The sequence below is a fragment of the Arvicola amphibius genome, chromosome 10 (assembly GCF_903992535.2).
Source record: "Arvicola amphibius chromosome 10, mArvAmp1.2, whole genome shotgun sequence".
NCBI lineage: Eukaryota > Metazoa > Chordata > Mammalia > Rodentia > Cricetidae > Arvicola > Arvicola amphibius.
The window spans coordinates 101,996,380-102,011,414 of record NC_052056.1 but is presented as its reverse complement, the minus strand read 5'-3'; the positions used below and the strand labels follow the sequence as shown (position 1 = coordinate 102,011,414).

The following is a 15,035-nucleotide window of genomic DNA, read 5'->3' as shown; positions in this document are numbered from 1 at the left end:
CTTATGCTGGAGAGGTTGTGGAGTAAGGGGAACACTTCTGCATTGCTGATGCGAGAGTAAAACTTGTACAGCTGCCTGGAAATCAGTATGACTATTTCTCAGAAAATTAGAAAAACCCAGCAATACCAGGCTGGAGAGATGGCTCAGAGGTTAAGAGCACTGACTGCTCTTCCACAGGTCCTGAGTTCAATTCCCAGCAACCACATGGTGGCTCACAACCATCTGTAATGATGTAGACATCTGGCCTGCAAGTATACATGCAAACAGAACACTGTATATGTAATAAATAAATAAATCTTAAAAAAAAACCAGCATACCACTGTTGGGTATATACCCAAAGGATGCTCAATCATACCACAAGGACATGTGCTGAACTATACTCATAGCAACGCTATTGTAATAGTCAGAACCTGGAAACAACCTAGATAACCCTCAGCCAAAGAATGGATAAAGAAAAATGTGGTACACTTACACAACATTTACTATGCAATGGTAAAAAATAATGACATCTTGAAATTTGCAGGCAAATGGATGGATCTAGCAAACACTGTATTGACAAATATAATATGTATTCACTTATAAGTGGCTTCTAGACATAAAGCAAAGAAAACCAGCCTACAGACCACAACCCTAGAGAACCTAGAAAAAAAAGAGGGCCCTAAGAGAGACATACATAGGAAGGTGAAAAAGACAATATCTCCTGAATAAATTGGGAGCATGGGGGTCACGGGAGAGGGTAGAAGGAGAGAGAGGAGGAAGGAAGGGAGTGGAGAAAAGTGTATAGTTCAATAAAATCAACAACAACAAACAAACAAAAAAGAAAGCAGGCAGAGAAAGCACTCCTCCATGGCCTCTGCATCAGTTCCTGCCTCCTGGTTCCTACTCTGACTTCCCTTAGTGGTGGACTGTGATGTGGAGCTAGTAGCCGAAAATGGACCCTTTCCTTCCCAGGTTAGTTTTTCTCATGTGTTTTTATCACAACAGTGGGAGCCCTAACTAAGACAGTCTCCTTATGTAGCCCAGTACTGGTACTACAGGCATGTGCCAACCATACCTGGTGCAGCCTGAAGCTTACAAACAAGGGAACGAAGGTCAGGTCACTGTTGTAACTGCTGGTGAGTGCTCAGCTGAGATGCAGCCCCGAGGATAAGTGTCTGGTAACTTTGCGATCTTGCCCCCATGGATCCCTGCAGTAACAACACAGGAACTGACAGTCTTGAGTCTGCCTGACGCACCCCACACGCTGTCATTTAGATATGATTCGTCTCCAAAAGCCCATGTGTTGGAGAGTTGGTCTCCAGAATAGTAGTATCAGGAAGTGGTACATCCTTTAAGATGTTGGGCTAGTTGGGCGGTCCTTGATCACAAAACAGTCCCTTCAGGTGCCATTTCCTGTGAGGAACTGAATACTCCGAGATAGGAGGCCTAGACCGTTAGACCTATAGACGCATCTATAGATGTGTAGGGGTATTGTGATTGTCCGCTTTATCAACCTGGCACAACCTAGAATCATCTGGGATGAGAGTCTCACTGAGGGACTGTCACCTTGGGTTGACCTGGGAGCATATCTGGTGTGTGTGGAGGGTTGTCTTAAGCTAACGGGTGTGGACAGTATAGGTGGCACCATTCCCTAGGCAGGGAGAACCTGAACTGTTTCCGAGAGAGTAGGAATCAAGTTAGGCCACAAGGAAGCAAGCAGGCTTTCGTGTTCACGCTAAATATTCCCAATAATCCACTGTTTGATTTGATTTAATACCTCTACTTAATAGCTAATCCAATTAATGGAGATTTTCTCCATCTCTCACCGTAAGAAACTGAGGCATTGCTTGCATTAGACTTCCTAATGAGGGCTGGCAAGGTGGCTGAGCCGGGAAAAGTGATTTCTACCAAGCCTGATGACCTGAGCTGGATGCCCCAGACCCAACTGACTCCAGCAAAGCTGTCCAGTAATTTCCACGTGTGCCTCTCAACCCAGATAAATACGTGAGAAAAAGGGAAAAAGAACTTAAGCGTGGATTGCTTGAGGCATCAACATGAAAATGGCTTCTAAGGGGGCTATTTAGAGAAAAGAAAGGGACCAACTGGACCAGGGAGAAAGGCTCAGGAAGGGTAACAGTAATAGGAGGTGGCGGGGTGAAAATGGCACCTACAGATGAAACCATCATGAGGCTTGTGACTATGGCTCAGTTGCCGGAGTGATTGCCTAGTGTGCATGAAGTTCCGGGTTCAAATCCCAATATCTCATAAAACGGGTCTGGTGGTACACACCTATCATCATAGCCCCCAGGAGGCAAAGGCAGGAGAATCAAGAAATTCTAGGTCATCCTCGGCTACATAGTAAGTTTAGGCAAACCTGGGCTACAGAAGACCCTGTGGGGGTGGGGGGAAGATCTAGGTATGGTGGTGCACACTTTCAGTCTGCGCTCTCAGAAAGCAGAGACAGGCAGATCTCCGTGAGTTCCAGGCCAGCCCCTACATAGAGAGTTCTAGGGCAGCCAGAGCTATATCGTGAGACTGTCTCAAAAAGGAAGAATAGGAAAAGAAGAATAGAAAGAATTTCATTTTGTTGCTAAATTAATAAAATAAGACTGAACTCTCATTAGTCTCAGTTTTTTCCATGGTGTGTGTGGGGGTGTGTGTGTGTGTATGTGTGTGCATGTGAGGTTGTGTGTGTGAGGGTGTGTGTGTGAGGGTGGTGTGTGTGAAAGGGTGTATCTGTGTGTGTATGTGTGTGTGAGGGTGTGCCGATGTGTGTGTTGCGGATGTGTAGTGTGTATGTGTGTGTGAGGTTGTATGTTGTCTAGTGTTGCAGATATGGGTGTGAGGGGTGTATCTTGGTGTGTGTATGTGTGCGGGTTTGTGTCTGTGTCTGCGGGTGTGGGTCTGCGGGGCTCTGTCTTGTGTGTGTGCGGGTGTGTGTCTGTGTGTGTGCGGTTGTGTGTGTGTGTGTGTGTTGTGTGCGGGTGTGTCTTGTGTGTGCCTGTGCGGGTGTCTGTGTGTGCGGGTGGTGTGTCTTGTATGTGTGTGGTGCGGGTGTGGGTGCGTGTTATGTTACTGTGTGAGGGGGTGTATGTCTTCATACTTGGAAAGGAATCCAGTGTCTCATGTATGCTAGGTATTCATTCAGCCCACTGAGTCACATCCCAGGATCTTTGTTTTACGAGCCACCTGATGTGGGCGCTGGAATCTTAATTCCAGTGCTCATGATAGAACACAAAGTACTTTTAACCAGTGATTCCATCTCTTCAGCTCCCCACACACCAACACTTATTTGTTGAGACAGAGTTCTCACTCTACTGCCCAGACTGGCTTTGAATTCACAGTATTGTCCCTGCCTGAGCCTCCAGAATCCTGGGACAGTGAACAAAATAGACCCTATCTCAAACAAGTTGGAAGGTGAGGATGGCTCTGATCTCCGCACACATACCAAGGCACAAGAGCATGTGTGTGCATACATGAGCACATGCACACACACACCTTTTATGAAGAGCTTGAGCTATAGCTCAGCACTTGCCTAGACTCCTCCAGCGAGGGACCGGAGTGTGAATCAGTGGTAGAGGCACCTGCCTAGAATCCCCCAGTGAGGGGCTGGGGTGTGGCTCAGTGGTAGAGCCCCTGCCTAGAATTCCCCAGTGAGGGGGCTGGGGTGTGAAGGAGTGGTAGAGCCCCTGCCTAGAATCCTCCAGTGAGGGGCTGGGGTGTGGTTCAGTGGTAGAGCTTCTGCCTAGAATCCCCCAGTGAGGGGCTGGGTGTGGTTCAGTGGTAGAGCTTCTGCCTAGAATCCCCAGTGAGGGGCTGGGGTGTGGTTCAGTGGTAGAACACCTGCTTAGAATCCCCCAGGGAGGGGCTGGGGTGTGGGCTCAGCAATGGAACACTTGGTGCAATTGTTAGTGGACAATTATCAACTAGCATCACCTGGAAGATGAACCCCTAGGCATCTGATCACCCCTGTGGAAGACTATCTTAACCGTGTTAATTGGTGTGTAAAGACCCATCTTTGCTGTTGGGAATTCATTTTGGCTGCTATGTGACAACTACTGATAAGCCAGAGAAAGAGCATCAGCTCTCTTGCCCTGGTTCATGCTCGGTGCAGTTGGAGACCCAAAGGGCCAAGAGGCGGCACAGGATCAGCAGCGGAACCAGCCTTTCTCTGTATCTGTGAGTTTGTCTTTTTCCTCGCACCCTTAATAAATCGATTTTTATACCTTTGTGAGATTTGCGCTTCACGTCTTAATTGTGGGCCTGACCATCTCCCAGGCAGGGATCCTGCATGTGAGGGGGAGAGCAGGCTGAGCCTGATACACGTGTACCGGGTCCTCTAAGACTGTGCAGTGGCCAGCGGCTTCAGTGGCTTCAAGCTTTTGATGCACTGCCGTCCTCATCAGAATGGACTGCATGGACTGTGCCTTGAATCACAGCCTAAAATAAACCCTTTTCCTGATATCCAATTTTATCATAAGAAAAGACACTAGGGTTGGAGAGGTGTCTCAGAGGTTAAGGAGCACTTGCTGCTCTTCCAGAGGACCACGTTCATTCCCAGCACCCACGTGGGATCTTCAAACTACCTGTTAATCCAGTTAGGTTGGGGACTCAGGGCCCTTTTTAGCCTCTCAGGGCACTCGGCATACATATGGTACACAGATATATGTGAAGGGCAAAACATCCATAAATATAAAGTAATTAGGAAAAAAAGAAACCTTGGGCTAGAAAGATAGTCACAGTTAAGAGCACTGACTGCTCTTGCCGAGGACCACACTTGTTCCCATTGCCTACAAGGCAGCCACAACTGTCTATAACTTCAGTGCCACTACGATTATGCCGTCTTCTTTCCCCTGTAAAGCCCAGGCAGGCACATGGCGCACATACATACATCCAAGCAAACACTCATGCACATTACAAACCAAACTTGAAAAAAAAAAAAAAAGAAAAAGAACTAAGAAACCCAGCATGCATTGCCTCACACTCCGTTCCCAGCACCTAAATCATACAGTCACAAAGCTGTCCTCCAGAACTGAAATGGGCTGATGCGACAGAAGCCTCCACCCGAGATGCCGGACACATCGTTAGCAAGTGCAAGAGCACCTCTTCCAACATCTTCCCCGTGCCTCCAGCCACAAGAACAATCCTGGCCGTGCACACGGCTGATTTAACAACTGATTTCCTTCCGAGCCTACAGATGCACGAGGCGCACCCCTGTCTCCTTCATCTGTTTATTTTAGAGCCTGGCACGCTGTCTCAATGAAGTAAAAACATTCCCTGGAAAACCAAAATGACTACTGTAGGCTATTCCAAGACTTGACCTGTCTGTTCCGCTCTGGCAGTACAATTCTTATTTGCACACGAAGCTGACCAGGCAGCCAAAGGCTCTTGCCCGCTCTAACCTTGTCTGAAGATTTGCTGGAGATGAGACAGGGTCTCAGACTTTAACCTAGGCTGATTGTATAACTTACTATGTAGTCCAGGCTGGCTTTGACTCCTTGAGCCTCCCAAATTCCAGGATTATGGGAGTGAGCCACCGCGTCCCATTTCTGCTCCGATCATTTGAAGGGAGCTAATGTGTCCCTAGTGATGGCTGACCTCATTGTTTACAAGAACCTTGCAGAGCCCAGGACAGAGTCCAAGCAGATGGGAAGCTCCATTACTAATATTTGTGCTGACTTGTTTATGAAGTGGACACACCCCAAAGCACCCAACTCTGGCAATGTTAACAATCGTCTTTCCTCTTCATGGATGTGGGCGGGGAGATCGCCTTGCTATGGATCCCAAGCTGACCGTGAATTCACATCCTCCTGCTTCATTAATGCTCTCGGGTACTGTGACAACCAGTGTGTACCACCATGCTCACCGTGGACAGCATCCTTTTCTCTCAGGACATGCTTCAGAAGAGGGCAATATGGTGGCACAAGGCTGGGATTCCAGTACTTGGGAACCGGAGGCAGGAGGATCAATGCCAGTCTTGGCTACATAGAGCTTGAGGCCTTCCTAAACTACAGGAGCTCTCAAAACAAGCATTAACGAGAACATAATGGGGCTGGAGAGATGGCTTAGCAGTTAAGAGAGGGGTACTGCTCTTGCCAGGACACAGGTCCAATTCCCAGCACCCATGTTGGGAAGTAGCAATTACAGTTGCCTGTAACTCCAGTTCCAGAGGATCCAAAGCCTTGCACAGGCCCCTGCACTCAGCTGCACACAACCAATGCACAGACACACTCTGTGAATTAATCTCCGCTGGCTATATCTAGAATCAAGCTGCAGGGCATTCCTATGAAGGATTTTATATTTTGTATCATTTAAGGTGGCAAGACCCATCCTAAATCCTGGCCACACCTTCTGGTGGCAGCCCACAAATCAAGGCCATAGAAGAAGGAAGTTTTTTTGCCTGCTCATTTCTCACTCTCGCTGGCGAGTTCATCCATCCTGCTGCTGAGGCATTCCTTCCCTGGTATTAGAACCGACTTCTTTGGGATTCTGGCATAGAACTGAAGACCAGCAGCTCTAGGAATCTTCCAGGAACTCCAGCAATGGATTAGGATTCTGAGACAGCCAGCCTGTGGGACTGGATTCTTGGCCTTTCCCATCGTGAGAGACATTATTGGACTACCCTGTAAGCCATTCTAATAAATCCCCTTTACAACACACACACACACACACACACACCAGTCATTCCATCACTTCTGTTCCTTTAGAAAACCCTGGCTAATTGCACACACACACACACATCATTCCATCAGTTCTGTTCTTTTAGAGAACACTGACTATTGCGCTCTCTCTCTCTCTCTCTCATCTCTCTCTGCCTCTCATGCTCTCCTCGTCTCTCTCTCTCTCTCTCATCTCTCTCCTCTCTCTCTCTCACACACACAACACACACACACATCATTCCATCAGTCTGTTCTTTTAGAGAAACACTAATTGCTTAACTTGCTCTCCTCTCTCTCGCCTCCTCATCTCCTCTCTCTCTCGTCTCCTCATCACGCACACACCACAAGCCCCACACACACACCCACACATACACCACACACACACCCAACACACACACCACCGCAACACATGCCCAGTCATTCCTCACTTCTGTTCCTTTAAGAGAACCTGGGCTGAAATTGCTCACACAATGCACATACCTTAAAGTAAATCTTTTTCACTTTAAAACAAAAAAGAATAACTATGCTTTGTAGACAGACTTAAAAAAAACCCTTCTAGAGCTGGCGTCATGACTCAGTAAAGTCCTTGCTATGAGGAATGAGGACTTGAGCTTGAATCCCCAGCACTCACATCAAAGCTGGGCTTGGCCTTGCACACCTGTAACCCTAGCTCTAGGCAGGCAGAGGACACAAGGATCCCTGGGACCCGCCGGTCAGCCTGCCTAGCAGAATCAGTAACTCCAGGGACAAACCCTGCCTCAAACAAGTGGAGAGTGATTAAGGAAGATGATGTCCTCTATCCTCCATACACACATGCGTGGGATACATACATCTATATCACACACACACACACACACACACACACACACAAAGTTTAAGAAAAGATAGAAAAAGATAGCCACCTTCTAGTCAGGGCCCTAATATCTATCTACTGCGGAATGGGAACGAAAAGAAAAACCCTTCCCTGCCCAACTCCATCTCCAGGGGACTTCACAGGCCTGGCCGGAAAACCTCACTTCCTGCCTCTGACTATAAGATGCATTATGTCACATGGGGAATGTTCCAACGCCTATTGTTTGGGAAAGGAGGTAATATTGGAGGCAATGAAGGGGGAGGCCAAGTTCTGCTTGGAGCTGGAAGATGCCCAAGAGCGCCTTAAGACGTCTTGCAGGTCCCAGGGGGACAGCTACTTTAAAGTCCTGCCTCCCTGCCTTGGGCATCAACTCTCATATTTTTGAGTCTCCAGTGGCTCTGGTGGGGGACAGTACAGGATGTTCTCATGAATCATTCCAAATTTGATGAACTGTCCCAGAACCAATGCCAAGGTCAAGTTTGAAACCTGAATATGGATTTCATCTGGAGTGTGCTGAGGGTAGCTGGCTCTGCTGCTGGAAGTTGCATGTTTGGGCTGCAGCAGAATGAAAAACACTGTACTTGGATGTTGGGAGCGCAGGCCTAGACTAGCCCAGTGAGGAACTGTGTGCATGGCTCAGCAGGAGAGCCCTCGTCTAGCACGCACGGGGTGGATCAGAGGAGCTAAGGGAGAAGGATGGGGCTGGGGAAACGGCTCAGTAGTTAAAGGACTTAGTGCTCTTACAGAGAACCTGGGTTTGGTTCCCAGCACCTACATTGGGTAGCTCACAACTGTTTGTGACTCCAGTTCCAGGGATCCAACACCCTCTCTCTGGCTTCACACGGGCACATACATGCATACAGACACGCACAAAAATTTGTTCTAAATAATAAAATGTGAAAGAAAAAGGACCAGGCACTGGTGGTGTGCACACCTTTAATCCCAGCCCTCAGGAGGCAGAGGAGGCAGGCAGATCTCTGTGAGTTCAAGGTCAGCCTGGTCTACAGAATAAGTTCAAGAACAGCCAAGTCCACACAGAGAAAACCCTGTCTCAAAAACCAAAGAAGAGAGGACGATGAGGAGAAGAAAAAAGATATGAAATATTTTCAAAGACCTAAGACAGAAAGAGACTTTGAAAACAGTTTGATATTGAACAAGAAACTGCTTAGGATTCAAGCCAATATATTTTGAAACACACAAACTAGTGTAAAGCCAGTACAGAGAGACTGTCACTCACAGGATGCACTAGGTGCCCAACACTGTGATAACTAACCCTTGCCATCCTTGACTCAAAGAACATCACCCTAAGGGCTGGGGTGAAGCTCAGCTGCCAGAAAGTGCTGGCCTGGTTTTGCCCAGAAGTCCTCAGTTTCCATCCCAGCACTGCATAACAAACAGCATGGACGCGTACAGCTGCATTCCCAGCTTCAGTGTCCTCCTCGGGACACAGTGAGCTTGAGATCAGCCGGTGCCACCTGAGACCCGGTGTCAAAGAGAAAATGGTTGCTAACTTCTTGTGAAGAATTAAAAAAAAAAAACTAAAGCCAGGCTTGGTGGCACACAACCTGTACTCAGCATCAGGAAGCAGGAGAATCGCCAACAAGACCCTGTCGGAAAAGAAGTTTTGGGGGTCAGCATTTATGGCTCAGAGGTTAAGGTAATTTGAGCCAAGTTATATGATCTGAGTTCAAGCTTCAGGGACACATGGTGAAAGAAGCTACTCCTGCAAGTACAAGTCTTGGTTTTTTTTTGTTTGTTTTTTTTTGTTTTTTTTTTGTTTTTTGAGACAGGGTTCCATGTGTAGCCCTGGCTGTCCTGGAATTCACTACATAGACCAGGCTGGCCTAGAACTCATAGAGATCTGCCTGCCTCTGCCTCCCAAGAACTGGGATTAAAAGTAGGTGCCCCAACCCACAGCCTGGAAATTTGCTTTCTGACTTCCGTATTCTCCCTGTGGCTGGCTTACACTTGCACATGTGCATGAATGCAAATGAGCATGCACACACACACACACACAATATTAAAAATTTAAGCTTTTTCTTTGTAGAGCTATGAACAGTTTAATGCAAAGATACCAATTCTTTAAGAAATTCCTTTCCAGTTTTGTGATCTTGCAGAACATATCAGAGGAGTTTTGGATAGGCATGTGAGCCCCATGCAGAAGACAGGAAATAGCTACCCTGGCAATTGTTCTGTAACAGACTAAACCAGAAATACTTAACAAAGAGAAACCTGGAGTTTATCCCATCAGCAAACTGCTCTATTTGAACAGTCCTAAGTGGTGCTCGAACATCACTAAGATACTAAATAGCCTGCAAGCTATTTATACATGCTCGATTATCCCCAATTATCATTAAACATTTTTCTTTGACAGGTCTCCTGCACAAATGCACAAGGAATCACAGTAATTCATCGGAATTCAAAGACAACAGCAAGCCCACAAACTTTTACATGTATTTATTATGTTGGATACACATGTAACCTGTGCCACAGTGCCCCTGTGGAGGTCAGAGGACAACTTCAGGGAGTCATCTCTTTCTTTCCACCCTGGGGGCTCTGAGGCTCAACTCAGTTGTCAGACTTGGTGACAAGCCTGTTCACCCCACTGAGCCACCTCCTAGAGTTAGGAATATTCCCTAGGGGCCACAGTGATGGCTCAGCAGCTAAGAGTAACGACTGTGCTTCCAGAGGACTGCACTTGGGTCCCAGCCACTTAGACAAGTGGCTCACAACTACCTAAAACTCGAGCGGCAGGTGGATCTGACACGTGCGGCCTCTGCGTTGGCACCTGCACTTTGCACATGCCCCCCCCCCACACGCATGCACATGTGCACACACAAACATAATTTATATACAAGGAGCTATGGCTCAGCCTTTAAGAGCACTGGCTGCTCTCCCACACTACGAGAGTCCTAGCACTCAGTGACGGCGCAGTCGTCGGTAACTTCCATTCCAAGGGATCCAGTGCTCTTTTCTCACCTCCGTAGGGCACTGCACACATGTAGTACAGAGACATATCAGGCAAAACACCCAATATACATAAAAGCAGAATCTAAAAAAATAAAAACGTATGTATTGAGTGTATTGACAATCCATTCTTGTCTGTTAATATGTACATGTATGTTATCTATCTGTCTGTCTATCGAATTTCCTGGGACTAGAGAGATGGTTACAAGTTCTCGCAGCTCTTCAGAGGTCTCCAGTTTCCATTCCCAGCACCTTCATTCTGGTAGTTCACAACTACCCATACCTCCAACTTCAGGGGATCTGACATACTCTTCCTGGGTACCTGCACACGTGTGGCATTTGCTCACACTGACACACTCATAAATAAAAAAAATGAGTATTTCTTAAAACAAAAGAAAATCTACAGATGAGAAAGTCAAGAAGGCTGAGTCAACTCAGTGGTATGAGGAACTGAGTCTAGAATATGCTATCAGAACCATGAATCTATTTCATGAAGTTCAGTTTGTTATGCAGAACAAATGTTTAACTTTCAGCAAACTGTTCTAGCCATGATCCACTTCCTTCTGTTTGAGCAAGCAAGCCAAACTATGTAAACTCTAGTGCTTAATGACCTTCTCAAAGGTCTGTGTACATTAGGAGAGCAGGTGTGTCCCAACTGGTTGATTGCCTAGCATGCACAGGGCCCTGGGTTCGGTCTTCCACAATGGACGCATGCATGTACAGGGCCCTGGGTTCAGTCTTCCACAACGGACGCATGCATGCACAGTGTGGTGCATATTATATGCCACGTGGCATTAGGGATTGTATCCTGAAATATAAGAGAATGCAAATGGGAAACTAATCAAACAGTTAAAAGTTGAGCATGGGGCTGGTGAGATGGGTCAGCAGGTAAAGGCACTCACTGTCTTGCCAGCCTGATGCCCTGAGTTTGATCCCTGGAAGTTGCATGGTCGAGAGAACTAATTCCCACAAGTTATCCTCTGAACTCCAGTATAGCACATTATTAAATCCTCTCTGAAATAAATAAGGAGAAAATCCATGCATGGTAGGTATGGGCCTGTAATCACAACACCCAGGTGGGTGAATCAGGATTGCCCAGGGTTCTAGGCCAGCCTGGGCTATAACAGTGAATTCTAGGTCAGTCACAGCTACATATCAAGAGTTTGTCTCAATCCAAAAGGAAAAAAAAAGAAAAAAAATCCCCCCCACAAAAATGTTTGTCTCAAAACCAAAACAATAAAAAAACCCGATAATCACAGACACACATACATACACACGGATAAAATGTGGAGTTTAACAGAAGAGGAAAGAGAAAGAGAGGGAAGAAGGGAAGAGACAGAGACAAAAGCAAAGACATTGCAATAAGCAATCAGTTGGGGGAAATGAAGGCTTATGAAGGCTTTTTGAAAGCAGTTCATTTGTCTAGGTGGACACGTGGCTCCCTCTTCTGGAAGGTCTGGTCCTTGCATGCACTGATGCTGTGAGCTTGTCTTCCTGGCTCCAAATGAAGAGGCTTGCTTCAGCTGCAATGCCCTTCTTTCTCTTTCTTTCTCCAAAGATTATTTATTTTATGTGCATGGGTGTTTTTGCCTGCATATGTGTCTGTGTGATGGTGTTGGATTCTCTGGAACTGGAGCTACAATTGTGAGCTGCCATGTGGGTGCTGAGCATTGAACCCGGGTCTTCTGGAAAAGCACCCGGCACTCTTGACCACTGAGCCATCTCCTCCTCGCCCACACTGCCTGTCTTTCAGTGGCATCACAACCCACTGCAGCTTCCTACAGTTCACCTTCAGGATTAGAATTTTTCTACTGAAATCCTTTTTGTGTGACACTGGGGAATAAAAACCACTGAGGCATACTTCCGTCCTCCAGGAGTGTGTGTGTGTGTGTGTGTGTGTGTGTGTGTTAAAACCCCTGAGGCATACTCCCATCCTCTGTGTGAGTGTGTACGTATGTGTATGCATGTAAACCATTGAGGCATACTCCCATCCTTCAGGCATGCGCATGTGTACGTGTGTGTGTGTGTGTGTATAACTATTGAGACATGCTCCCATCCTTCGTGTTTGTGCGTGTTCATGTGAAGCCACTTAGGCATACACCTAGCCTCCGTGTGTGTGTGTGTGTGTGTGTGTGTACAAAACCACTGAGGGATTCGCCCATCTTCCATGTGTGTATGTGTGTGTGCATGCGTGCATGTGCATGCGTGTTGCTGTGGGCTGAACCCAATGCCTCCTGTGTGCTAAGCAAAAACAATCTTTTTTTTTTTTTGTTTGTCTTGTTTTTTCGAGACAGGGTTTCTCTTTTTAGCTTTTTTAGAGCCTGTCCTGGAACTAGCTCTTGTAGACCAGGCTGGCCTCGAACTCACAGAGATCCGCCTGCCTCTGCCTCCCAAGTGCTGGGATTAAAGGCGTGCGCCACCACCGCCCGGTGCAAAACAATCTTTTAAAAACAACACACACCTTCAACCCCAGCACTTGGGAGACACAGGCTCTGTGTCTCAAACTCTGTGAGTTTAAGGCCAACCTCATCCTTGTAGTGAGTTCCAGGCCAACCAAGGCTATATAGTGATGTCTGTCTTGAAGGGTTAAAAAAAAGTCTGCCATGTCGGATCTAGCAAGTCTCTGTTGACATAGTCCAAAGCATTTTTCCCCCTTAGCCCTTAGGGAGCTGGAGAGATGGCTTACTTAGTACTCTTAGATGGTTAAGAGCACTGACTGCTCTTCCAGAGATCCCTGAGTTCAGTTCCCAGCATCCACATGGAGGCTCACAACTGTCTGTAACCCCAGTCCCAGGGAGTCTTATGCCCTCACCTGGCCTTTGTACGGCACCATAACTTGGTGCCATTATTGGCTATGTGAGGAGTTGAGCCCAGTCTGGACCATGTGAAATCCTGACACAAAAGCATGAAGTCTTAACGGGCCCCAGGAAACCAAAAAAAAAAAAAAAAAAAACCAGTTATATCCTCTACAACTTTATCTTTCCTTAACAAGTAACTTTGAAACAATCTTTTGGACTGGTGAGATGACTTAGCAGGTAGAGGTCCCTTGCTACCAAACCTGAGTTATGCACAAGAGAACAGCTCCTGTTAGTTCTCTGAATTCACCTCTCTGCAATGGACACACACACACACACACACACACCTGCAATGTAATGAAAAAGAACTTTTTGTGTGGTTTTTCGAGATAGGGTTTCTTTGTGTAGCATTGGCTGTCCTGGAACTCACCACATAGGCTAGCTTGGCCTTGAACTCACTGAGATCAGCCTGCCTCTGCCCCACAAGTGCTGGGATTAAAAGGTGTGTGCTACCCCTGCCTGATTGGAGGGGGGGTAGAGGATTTAAAAAAAAAACTCTTTTTCTTGGCTATCCTAGAACTATGTAGACCAGGCTGGCCTCGAATTCAGAGAGACCTGCCTGCCTCTGCCTCCCAAGTGCTGGGATTAAAAGCGTGCACCACCACCGCCCGGCAATATACAGATCTTTAATGAAGGGTTGAGCCTGAAGTACAAATGAAAAGCAGATACCACTTAACTGATGAACTTTGGTGACAGACATACACACACATATAGTTATTCACTGACTTCCACATAAGCCCTGGAACACACACTCCCACTCACTCATCCACACAATAAATGTAATAAAAAAAATTTTAAGAAATACTTGTGTGTAAATAGATCATTTTTATGTGACTTGATTTTACTTACATAGAGGTGCAAGCCGTATGTTACACAACTTAGTGTGGATCCTTGGATACTCAGATTTTTAGACTGATTGCTCTGATCTGACATAATAGAATTGGACTATAGGACTCTCTCTACACTAAGTGGTATTTATTCGTTCACTTAGTACTTGGGCTTGGAGGTCAAAGGACAGCTCGGAGGAACTGGTTCTCGCCTTCCATGTGAACTCCTGGGATTGAACTCAGGTTTGCTGACGAGCATCTTTACCTGTGTAGCCCTCTCACCAGCCCCATTTACACGTGAGCACTTCTTTTTTAAGATTTATTTATTTATTATGTATACAACATTCTGCCTCGATGTATGCCCGCACACCAGAGGAGGGCACCAGATCTCAGTGCAGATGGTTGTGAGCCACATGTGGTTGCTGGGAATTGAACTCAGGACCTCTGGAAGAGCAGCCAGTGCTCTTAACCTCTGAGCCATCTCTCCAGTCAGCCCTACGTGAGCACGTCTTAATTTACTTCTCACTCTCCACAGCCTTGGCAATCACCTAATGACTTCAAGACCTCGCCACTCACTCCAGTGCTTTTTAAAGAATGGAAATCATGATTTCCAGATGTGAGTAACAAGTCTAACACTTTCTACTAAGGCACAGCTGCTAAATTTAAAATAATTGTATTGTTCAGTCCTTAAGGGCAAAGACCGTAGGGGATGTGGAGCAGCACAGAAACCTAGGAACCAAGTTCTTGCCTAGCGCACAAGGCTTGTGATCCATCCCCAGCACTACACAACACAGGTGTGATGGTGCATGCCTGCAGTCCCAGCACTCAGGATGTAGAGGATGAGTTGAAGGCCATCTGCAACTACATATTGCAAGTCCCAGGCCAGGCAAAGCCA

At 46.7% G+C, this 15,035-nt stretch overlaps 1 protein-coding gene across 1 annotated transcript in view; it reads right to left on the bottom strand.

Annotated features, from left to right (window-relative positions):
• The window catches only part of Cyth3 (cytohesin 3), a 152,140-nt gene extending 146,569 nt beyond the window's left edge, over window positions 1-5,571 (bottom strand). Inside the window, exon 1 of the mRNA XM_038344740.1 lies at window positions 5,451-5,571. Within this exon, the coding sequence (XP_038200668.1) occupies window position 5,451 (1 nt within the window). The 5' untranslated portion in view covers window positions 5,452-5,571. The remainder of the gene's footprint in view (window positions 1-5,450) is intronic.
• Between the last annotated feature and the right edge of the window lie 9,464 nt (window positions 5,572-15,035).